This window comes from Sorex araneus, chromosome 1, assembly GCF_027595985.1.
Source record: "Sorex araneus isolate mSorAra2 chromosome 1, mSorAra2.pri, whole genome shotgun sequence".
NCBI lineage: Eukaryota > Metazoa > Chordata > Mammalia > Eulipotyphla > Soricidae > Sorex > Sorex araneus.
Genome location: NC_073302.1, coordinates 245,606,705 through 245,617,711, shown reverse-complemented (window position 1 = coordinate 245,617,711; position 11,007 = coordinate 245,606,705). Strand labels below are relative to the sequence as shown.

Genomic DNA, 11,007 nt, shown 5'->3' with positions numbered 1-11,007 from the left:
AAATGCCCTATCCACTGTGCTATTGCTCCAGCCCCTGAATACCTCAGTCCTAACCCCAACCTACCCTCTCCCAGTCAGGATAGAGAGGGGGTGGTTCCCAGTCACTGCCAGTCCCGTAACTTCCCTCTCAGCTAACTCCAGAAAGAGTCACTGTGGCACCAATGCCCACAACCTGGCTCCTCTTCATGACCAGGATCAACATGTAGCTCAGATTCTGTCATCTCACAGCCTCAAGTTAACCCCTTTTCTTTCACTCTGATGTATTCTTCAGGTTTTAGCAAAAAGAGTTCCTCTCAGACTGTCTCCTCTGTGATAAATGCTGGTTGCAGCTGGGCTTTATTTATCACTTCCTGCACACTGCTCGGTTTATTTCACATCTGTCTTCCCTGAGGAGCTGAACTCAAGGGCTGCCTCCCTTCCGATTCCCCAACCTCCGCCTCGCACAGGGCCCTGCGTCTATGAAGAAGCCCCTGGCATAATGCTGGCTGAGGGATGAATCAATAAGGTCTAGTTATAACCAGGTACTCTTAGGAAACCTTCAAAAAGAAACATACAAAGGCATTCAAGGTGGCATTGTTTTATTTGAAAAGATCTGGAGGAGTTTTTTTTTTTTTTTTAATCTTTGTTTTTCACTAACCCAGTAACACTCTTCCTGGAGGCAAATGTTACATTACATTCAGATGAAGGTAAAGGCCACCATGTTGCATTCATATGCTGCACACATAAAGGCCACAGACTCAGAGAAGCCACCAATCCACCTTCTGAGCCCAGAGCCAAGGACTGGCCCAGTGCCAAAGGACCTGGGTGGTGCTTTTCATGGAAAAAGCTTGGAGAGAAAATAAAGAAGGCTAAATTTCCATTTCATGCCTCTCCTCCAAAAGATACTTCACTCATGAGAAGAGGAAGTCCAGGGGTGGTTTGCCATCGTCTGGGGCAGGTTTTCAGGGAGGCGACTGCCGGGGCCTCTCCAGTTTACACTGTCCCTCTGATTTGCTTCCAAATTCTTTAAATACCCTCTAGTTTATAGCTGTTTGTAAATTATAGCTCCTTCAGTCCTTATTTCACGTGATATTTGGTTACAATTGTGGGTCTATGTGTGTCTGGGGTTTGGGCTGCGGTTTGGGATATGTTATTTATTGGCACAACTTTTTCTTTGAGAGGTTGGAGATGATGAAAAGCTCCTAAAGTGCCACAGAAGTAAACAATGATAATATGGCCTGGTAGTAATCAGACACACTATTTAATAGCTAATGAGAACAAGAGCAGGATTGTCTCCAGTCACCAGATATTTAGCCATACCCCAGGAACTAGGTGTATCACAAAGCACAAAGTACATCTGGAGGCCGCGCCCAGAAGGATGCTTCACTATGGCTCCACGCTGCCCCCTTGTGGCACATGCTACTCAGCTACACCCTCCTCTCTGGGTTGACCATCTGAAGGCACAGTATTCAAAGACATTAGAAGATCTGGCCTGAGTCTAAAATGTAGGCTTAAAAACAGAGGGATTCCTCAATGGGAATAAAAAGCAATAAAAAGAAAAATGAAAGTGTTGACATTTAGGGATTTTCTTAAGGAAATCTCTAATGTTCACTTCTGCAGGTTATCGGAGACTTCGGGGACCTCAACCATCTCCTAGATTTGTGATGTCCCTAATAACCCAGAGACAGGGATGCTCAGCAGAAGGGGACACAAAAAGAGTCTCCAGAGAACTCGCCAGAGAGCAAAGGCACAGGGAGATGTAGGGAGAAGAAAGGAGCTAGAAAGAAAGCAGGATGCAATCAGACATTGGGGATCTAGACTGGGAGACGATTGTCTGCTGCTATTTCTCTAGCCAAATTAAACAGGCTTAAATAAATCAGATTTGACTTTTTATGCTAAAGTAAACCTTATTAAAGTTTCTATACTAAAGCCTAGAGGGTTATCTGGAAAATAAATTTTTAAAATCTAGATTTTCAAAGGAGCTATAAATTCAATGATAAAAATATATGTAATAGTTTTTTTTTTGTTTGCAAAGAAGGGACACTTTTTATGTTAAATACAATAGAAGTAAATTGGCTATACACAATTTTTTGAAAATTTCACAATGCCACCACGTTGAAAACTCTGGAGTGGCTCAAGCCATCGCCAGGTTTCCTACAGGCATCCTCGGATGAGACGCGAATAATGAGCCAGTTGTCTCCAGGGCCATGTCACTGAGCTTCACACCCTCTTCATTCCTTTCCCCATGAGGCAGGCAAACACTGTCATCACCATCTTAGGGTTCACTTCAACCAGATCTTCTGGCAGGGCATACACTCTTGCTCCAATTTTTCGTGCCATAGAGATGGCGTACCTGAAGGAGTGGAGGGAAAGTGGGAAGAGCATTAGCAACCAAGTGAAGGGGATCTCTAGGATAACAGTGACGCCTTCCTTTATATGAAACAGTGCTCTCTACAATATGCTCCATATCATAAGCTATAGTAATACTGGATAATAGATATATCATGCTATATAATCTGTTACATATCATTCACTATACAAAATTGATACCGGATACTGTCACTGTCATTGTCATTCCATTGTTCATCAATTTGCTCGAGCGGGCACCAGTAACGTCTCCATTGTGAGACTTGTTGTTACTGTTTTTGGCATATCGAATATGCCACAGGAAGCTTGCCAGGCTCTGCCATGCAAGCGGGATACTCTCAGTAGCTTGCCGGGCTCTCCAAGAGGGGCAGAGAAATCAAACCCGGGTCGGCCACATGCAATACAAGCACCCTACCCGCTGTGCTATCACTCCAGCTGAACCGTATACTACACAAAATTCATTTCTGATTGCTGGTGCCGATCACTAGCTTCCTTCACCTTTTTTTTTCTTTCTTCACCTTTTATGGGAAAATTTTCACTTCACAAAACTCCTGGCTCTTTCATCATCATTGTGAATACTAGCCTTATGCTAAATAACACATTTATTATTTGTCCTCCAGACCCTCCCTAGTTCACAGCACTTTTGAAGCCTGCACCATGAATGTTCTTCTGGGCCATACAATGGGTGGAAAGGATCACAGAACTAAACAAGAATTTGCACTAGGACAAGTTTTCAGGTTCTATTTGAACTATAGAAACACTTGTACAGGGCAGGGAAGAGAGGAAATGCATCTGTAATACCTTGTCCTTATTTGGCAATTGTTTCATTCCTTGTTCCATTCCAATATTTGAGTACGCACACTTATATTTATTTATGACACTGTAATATTAGAATAGCTAGTCTTATACATTTTTCATAGTGGTATCAGAACATTTTGGTTCTACTTATAGTTATATGAAGGTAATTTTTATTATTTGTCATCTGTTTGCAAATGAGTCCACTTTATTACCTGGCAGTTCTTTTATTCACCTCATTTATTACTCAGTAACCTCTTACTATAACTGCTCTAGAGAGTCGCCATTCCACTGCGACCCCATTATTTCTGCTGTTCTCCTAAAGTAACTTTACTATTTACTGATCAAATTAAATGAAGAACATCAGGGAGAAGCCATTTTTTTTCCTTGAACACCTCTCAATCACTTTACTTTATGCTAATTATTCATGAAATGCAAATTACTTTCTCCATCATAAAACAGAAGAAAATTGTTCACAAATTAGAAAAGAGCTTAAAAAAAGTGTGTACTCAGTGGCCAATAGAACATTTTTTAGCATATTGCTCCCTTTCCTTTGTCCATTTTTCTAAGTGAGTTTGTCTTTACCTCAGTGGATCCACAGCTACAAAGTGCAAGAGCACCTCGGACCAGAACAGCGGCTGACCCCCGTCAGAGCCATACCAGGCCCCTGAGATCACAGACACCACCACAAAGGGAAGGGAAAAATAAATAACAACAAAAGGTTTATTTTGGGTTTTTTTTTTCTTTTTGGGTCACACCTGGCGATGCACAGGGGTTATTCCTGACTCTGCACTCAGGAATTACCCCTGGCCGTGCTCAGGAGACCATATGGGATGCTGGGAATCGAACCCAGGTCGGCAGCGTGCAAGGCAAATGCCCTACCCGCTGTGCTATTGCACCAGCCCCTATAAAAGGTATTTTCTAAAATGATGAGATACAGTAAGTAACAGAAAAGTGCCGTAGTGAGGAAGAAGACACAGCAATTGTCTTTACAGCCATCCAGGGCCTGCCTGGGTCCCACTCGCCCTAATCTCGGGTGATTTACATACTTTGCATTGTTGAGTTTCTCATCATCATTCAGGCTGTCTGTCTTCAGAAGGTCATAGTTGATGGAACCGGGTTGGATGGCATCAATGAGATCCAGGACTGGCAGACTTGTGTTAATCTTCGGATCCTGTCCAGAGACAAAGAGTTGTTCATTCACAAGCCCCAGGGTTCCTTCCATTGACTCAAGAGAAGTGGGGGCTCTTTCCTATTTTGTATCAATAGCAGGAGTCTGGTCTGTGAGAAAGGCCGACACCTTTCATGTGGAATTTCAGGGCAGCAGTAATTTCTGTCCTGACCTCACAGAAACTTGCTGAGGTTCACCAAGGAGAGGACGTGCATTGTCTGCCCACTGCCAGGGAACCATTCTCAAAGGGAGCATGAAAAGAAGTTAGCACATCGTTTGTGCAGTATAAAATAACATCACATGAGGCTGACACCCAAAGACAGTAGATATAAGGGTCAGAAAGACTGCTCCATAGCTGGAAGCCTGCCACATGAGTAGAGGGGGGAAGGCAGCTGGAATAGAGAAGGGATCACTAAAAAAATGATGGCTGGAGAAATCGGTTGGTATGGGAGACGTGTGCTGAAAGTAGATAAAGGATCAAACATGATAACCTCTCAATATCTGCATTGCAAACCAAAAGTAGACAGAGAGTATGAGGAATATTGTCTGCCATGGAGGCAAGGGGAGGGTAGGAAAGGGGGGGGTATACTGGGGATATTGGTGGTGGGGAATGTGCACTGGTGGAGGGATGGGTGTTTAATTATTGTGTGATTGTAATGCAAACATGAAAGCTTGTAACTAACTCACGGTGATTCGGTAAAATTTTAAAAAAAGAAAAGAAAAGAAAAGAAAAGAAAAGAAAAGAAGTTAGCACAACTTAAGATGGCAGAGTAGCTGAAATATTGATTCTGATCTCATTCCTGGTGATACGGTAGCAGAGGGATAATTTGGAATAGAGAAACTAAAGATGCAATGGAATAGCTGCTTCGTTTAGGGGAACATCCCAGAGGAGACAGCAGTGGGTCATAATCTGATTTCCCCCATTAGTCTGGGATTCTATCTTCACAGAATTCTTGGTGAAGAAGCAAAGGAAAGCAAATGGAGAGACACAGATTTTGCCGTTGTTCCTACTTTGTGCCATGGTGTCCCTGATAGGCAAGAAACAGCCTAAACCATTGGCAGATGTAACTGAGCAGAGGACCAGGAATGTTTCCAAAAGAGTGGGTCCATCAGGGGCCACGGTTATAGTACAAGAGGTAGGGTGCTTGCTTTGTGTGTGCCTACCTGAGTTGATCCCCAGCACCCCACATGGTCCTGAATTTTCCCAGGAGTGATCCCTGAGTGCAGAGACAGGGGCAGCCCCTGAGCCCTGCTGAGTTGCCCACAAAAACAGGAGTGTTCATCTTAGTAAGGGTTTTGCTCTAAAGAAACATGGGACTATTTCGACATGTCCCCTCTGTGGTCCTTTTAACTGAATTCTACAATGACTGAGTGAGAAGACAGGAGAGAATTAGCCCAGAGCATCACAAAGAGCAAAAGACGTCAAACATTTCCGAGAGTGAGTTGCTGTGAAAATAGCCCAGAAGTGAAAGGATGATGGAATAGGTTGGGGTGGCAGATGTTTTACACAGAGCTGCAGACAAGGTACCTGGGAGTTGCTGCTTAATCATATGAGTGATTGACCCCAGCACTCTGCCTCATGCCTTGACCCACAGGTCGAAGGACCCTCCTCCATTGCCCCATAGCTGGAAGACTGACTGTTTTATGAGTGGTGAGGATAAGGCAGATGGAATAGAGAAGGGATCACTAAGAAAATGATGGCTAGAGGAATAAGTTGGGATGGGAGATGCACGCCAAAAGTAGATAATGGACCAAACATGATGACCTCTCAGTGTCTGGTGTTGCAAGCTATAATGCCCAAAATTAGAGTGAGAGTATGGGGAATATTGTCTGCCATGGAGGCAGGGAGAGGGTGGGAAAGGGGGGGCGGTATACCCGGGATATTGGTGGTGGGGAATGTGCACTGGTGGAGGGATGGGCGTTTGATCATTGTGAGATTGTAACTCAAACATGAAAGCTTGTAATTATCTCACAGTGATTCAATAAAATAAAATTTTTTTTAAAAAAAGAAGGACCCTCCTTCTCTGGAGAGACCAGCGCCTGCAGCTACTAGCTGCAACCACCTCAGACCTTACATGACTTCTCTCTCCTCTGATACATCAAGGAAATCAGAACAGCCTGCTTCACCGAGAACATGACAAACCAGGGACCCTCCCCCAAATGTGGAGCGCTCCATGGAAGAACTTCCCTTCTTTGTTCTGCACTACTTCTCCAAGTCTTTCTGTAAAAACGTGCTCATGACTGTTGCCAGCCTCCACTTAAACATTTGCTCTGCTGTCCAGATCCAAAAGTTAGCGGAGGCTGATGTGGGGGGGCAGGGCGGGTAGGATAAGTTCACCCAAAGTGAGGCTGTCATCTGGCCTAACCGGTAGAGACTACTGCCCTCTCAGGTGGGCAGAGTTTTTTTCTTTGCCTGTGCTTCTGAAGCCAAGCATTGCTACCACTGCTACCACAATGAACTGTTTCTCTGACCCTGCTAATATAGCTCTGAAGGGGTCTCTCACCCAAGCCTTGGTCTTTAAACCAGAAAAATACTGTTATGATAGCACCAACATTGCATATGAATCTAGTGTGCTGGTCCCCTGAGGAAGGAACCAGCTAATGTAAGAAACATGAGTTAAGAAATCTAATATGATGCAAAGTTATTACTCATAAAAATGGGATTTGGATGCAAGTATATAAGTGCGTTTGCTCAACAGACATCATCTAGGAGATATTTTTGCATTTCACCATTATTATTATCAACAAGTTACACAATTTAAAAATATTGTACTTTTAGTCAAATTTAGTACAGAAGTGATGGCGCATGTCTTGAATGTGTCTGACCCTGCTTTGATCCTGGCCTTGCACATGGTCTTCCAAGTACCACTAAGGAGTGGCCCCTGAACACAGTCAGCCCTGAACACTGTTGGTGTGGCACATCCCGCCCCCTCCCCTCTGCCCCCGAGCCCATAGCATTTTATGACACTTCTGAAGGACAATGCCCACGATAATGAGAAAAATGGCAGGGTTTAAAAATTAATGATGATAGGAGATAGCTGTTAGAAATTGATTTCATAAAAAAAAGCTTGTGGATACCAAAAGAATAATGAGTCAATCGAGCAAAACTAAAATAGGACAGGGGGAAATCTTCAATATCTTACACTGGTGATCACTTTAAAATGGGTGGTTTTGCAGAGACAATGAAGATAGTATAGAGCTCAAATAATCACAGGTAACAGACCACAAATAAAGAATTTTACCTTAAAACTTGAGATGGAGGAACTTTTCCCTGCTTCCTTCAATGTTTCATTCACCCAGTTGACAATAATGTCATCGTTGACCTTCTGCCCACCTCCGATTTCTTCAAGAATATTCAGTGTATACCTGAACAAAATCAAGAACAGTTGATAAGGAAAAGTGGCCCAGGAATTCAAGACCAGGTAGCCAAGGGAGCAATGCTTTCTTGCCAGGAGCATCATGAAAGATAATCTGGACGCCACTGCATTGAAGGAAAAAAGATCTAACAACATTAACTCCTTTTATTTTATTTATTAATTTTTTTCTTGAATCATCATAAAATCCAGTTACAAAGCTGTTCATGATTGGCTTTCAGCCATATGATGTTCCAACACCTGTCCCTTCATCACTGTACATTTCCTACCACCAGTGCCCCCAGTTTCCCTCCGTCCTGCCACCCCCGGCTCCAGCAGATACTCCCATCCCCTCTCTTTCTCTCCTCTTGGGTACTATGGTTTGTAATACAGCTACTGAATTATTTCTTTGCCTGTGGTTCTGAAGCCAAGCATTGCTATCATGATGAACTTTTCTCTGACCCTGCTAATATAGCTCTAAAGGGGATCTCTCTAATATAGCTCTGAAGAGTAAGTATATTCCTTTACCTACTTTCAGCACGAGGTTCAGAATCATCATTTCCTGCTATAATTGTCATAGTGGTCCATTCTCTGTCCTAAGTGCCCTCTGTGACCACCCTCCCTCCTACACACACACACACACACACACACACACACACACACACACACACTTGTGGCAGGATCCAGCCATGGGCCAGTCCTCCTGGCCCATGTTTGTACTGTCTTTGGATATTAGTCTTATACTATGCCATTATGTCAGTTATTTAGAATAACTGACAATGCAACTTGAAGGCTGTTAGAAAGGCAGAGCAAATCCCTGCTAAGCACAGCCCTTGTACTACATAGAGAAGCAAAAGACAAGAGAGGACTGGAAACAGGGACAGTTTTTCTGTTTTTTAAAAAATATATTTCTGGCCCTTTAATGTCCTTTACTAATTAAAAAATGTCTTTAAGGACTTATGAAATTTATAATGTTGTACCCCCTCCCCCAGAGTGTCTACTTCCCTCCACCAACAGATAGTTTTCTGGTTTTGGGGTCATACCCAGTGGTGCTCAGGGCTTATTCCTGGCTCTGTACTTAGGGATCACTCCTAGAAGGGCTCAGGAGACCATAGTGGCTGCCAGGGATTGAACCTGGTCGTCCCTGAGCAAGGCAAGCATTCTACCCACTGTACTATCGCTCTGCCCCCATAAGTGACAGTTTTCTTAAGGAAAAAACTGAGGAACAACTGAATGCCGGAAGAAGCCAAGTAGCCAACATAATGAAAAAACAGAAGAATTTTCTTATAATTGTAAATGGAAATATTAGGAATACACTAACCAAAGTTAATTTCTAGTCTGAAGATAAATTTTCCTGGGAAGAAATGTAGATATTTCAGTGGTGTGTTCTACCTTGCATATGTGAGGCACTGAATTGGATTTCCTACACCAGGAGAATAATAATAAATCATTTTGCTGGAGATGCAAACTCTTATATGTATTGCATTTGTTTGGAGGAAAATTTCTAAGATGAGGCTTCTAAGCTCTTAAAATTCCATGAAGCAGAATTCCTCAAAGTCATTATTGCTTCCACTGAAAAGAAAAATTTAGCAAAGAGAGCCACACTGTTGGGCTGGTTTGTTTGGTTCAAACTTCCAGGAGGTGGGTGGGAGGGGCAGTCACATTACCCATGAGAGACCTTCAGGGCTAAGGTTACAGAGTGAACCAATTCATGCTGAAACCCAAGTCTCCTGCCATTGAATCTCACCTGGAAAGGCCTCCTTAAATGAGGTCACTCTTCACTTGGGTGCCCAGGAGTCACTTACATAAACTATGGTCTGTTTTCTTCCAGTTACCCCATATATGGAAAATACCAGTCTCCTATGCTTTTCCACATGGCTGTCCAATTTAATCTCTGAAATAGGGGCAATGCTTTGCCTTCTATAAGTTGTGGTGCTTTTCCAAAACTGTAATTGGAAAAGGAAATGACTTCTGCAACTTATCTTTATTGAAAAATACAATTTTATTCACCAAAACCAAATAAGAAAGTCTACTAATATGGCATCTTATTTCTCTCAATTGTACCTACCCAAACTCTTTGAAATTAACTAATATTCTCCCTCTGTATCCTTCCTTATATCATTACTTTTCTAAAGTACAGTTCTGGTCATAATTTAAAGTGATTATCCATTAATATTTTGGTGGTGGATATGGTTAGTAACATATGTTAAAGAGGTGCTATGAATTTATATATGCCTAAAACATATATAGTCTTGTAAAACAGTATTACTGAAATAAAAAAAAAATTTTTAAACTGACTCCATGACCCAAAGAATGAAGGCCGAACTCCTTACAATGGCACTCAAGGTATTCTACAACTTGGTTGTAGTGTCTACTTTTAGGTTATCTCTGATTTCTCTTTCTTTCTGATCTTCCCCATCTTATCTCAGACATACTCATGCCTCAACCATCCAGCACTGCAGCAGGTAGTCTGGCTCCTTACCAGTAAATTTCAGGGAGCCATAAATCCAAGAAATATTTGGAGAGAAAAAAGGCTTAAAACAAAAAAAAAATGTTGTCTGTTAGTAGATAAATTCTTTTTGTTTGTTTATTTTTGGGTCACACCTGGCATTGCTCAGGGGTTACTCCTGTCTCTGCACTCAGGAATCATTACTGGCACTGCTCAGGGTAACATATAGTATGCCAGGGATTAAACCCAGATCTGCCGCATGCAAGACAGGCTCCTGACACACTGTACTATAGCTCTGGCCCATGGCTAGATATGTTCTGAAAAAAGGTTATATCAGGACAAAGGCCAGAGCCTGTTCTGGGAAAATCCACAGGCAGGATTGATGTTCTGATAAGACATTTCTACTTCACTATTCGTCTTCTCCTGAAATTCTTTACTGCTACAAAAGATGAAGGACCTGGATTTTAAGAGGGGGTGGTGCTGACTTCTATTCCTGTAAAGAGAATAACCTCACCTGACCCTGAGAACTGCAGCTTCCCGAACATCCAGCTGGAAGAAATCAGCTCCCAGCCATTGAGATCAGGGGTCTTAGGTCCAGCTTAACAGCCGCCTCAATGGGGCTGGCAGGACCTTTGTGTCCACACTGTGTAGAAGGTCACACAGACTTTCCCAGTCCTGAGCTCCCCGGGCACACACTCCAACTCCAACAGAACCACCAGCAATTCTTCAACCTCTCCTGCATCCTCCTGGCTCCCATCTCCTCAACTCCACTGTGCGCCCTCCTCAGAATACCCTTTCTTTAGCGAATCTCTCGTCACCAAGGACAACCCCCAGCACCAGCATCATTTTCCCAGCCCACGTTGTGTAGTAATCATCATTGTTCACTTGCTTCC

The 11,007-nt window shown here is 42.9% G+C and overlaps 1 protein-coding gene across 3 annotated transcripts in view; it reads right to left on the bottom strand.

The window, feature by feature from the left end:
- Positions 1 to 586: 586 nt before the first annotated feature.
- The window catches only part of LCP1 (lymphocyte cytosolic protein 1), a 102,455-nt gene continuing 92,034 nt past the window's right edge, over positions 587 to 11,007 (bottom strand). For all 3 annotated transcript variants that reach the window (XM_055138312.1, XM_004604575.2, XM_055138306.1), the window contains 3 exons: positions 7,555 to 7,678; positions 4,191 to 4,315; positions 587 to 2,332 (listed from right to left, as the gene is read on the bottom strand). In XM_055138312.1, the coding sequence (XP_054994287.1) occupies positions 2,200 to 2,332; positions 4,191 to 4,315; positions 7,555 to 7,678 (382 nt within the window). In that variant the 3' untranslated portion in view covers positions 587 to 2,199. The remainder of the gene's footprint in view (positions 2,333 to 4,190; positions 4,316 to 7,554; positions 7,679 to 11,007) is intronic.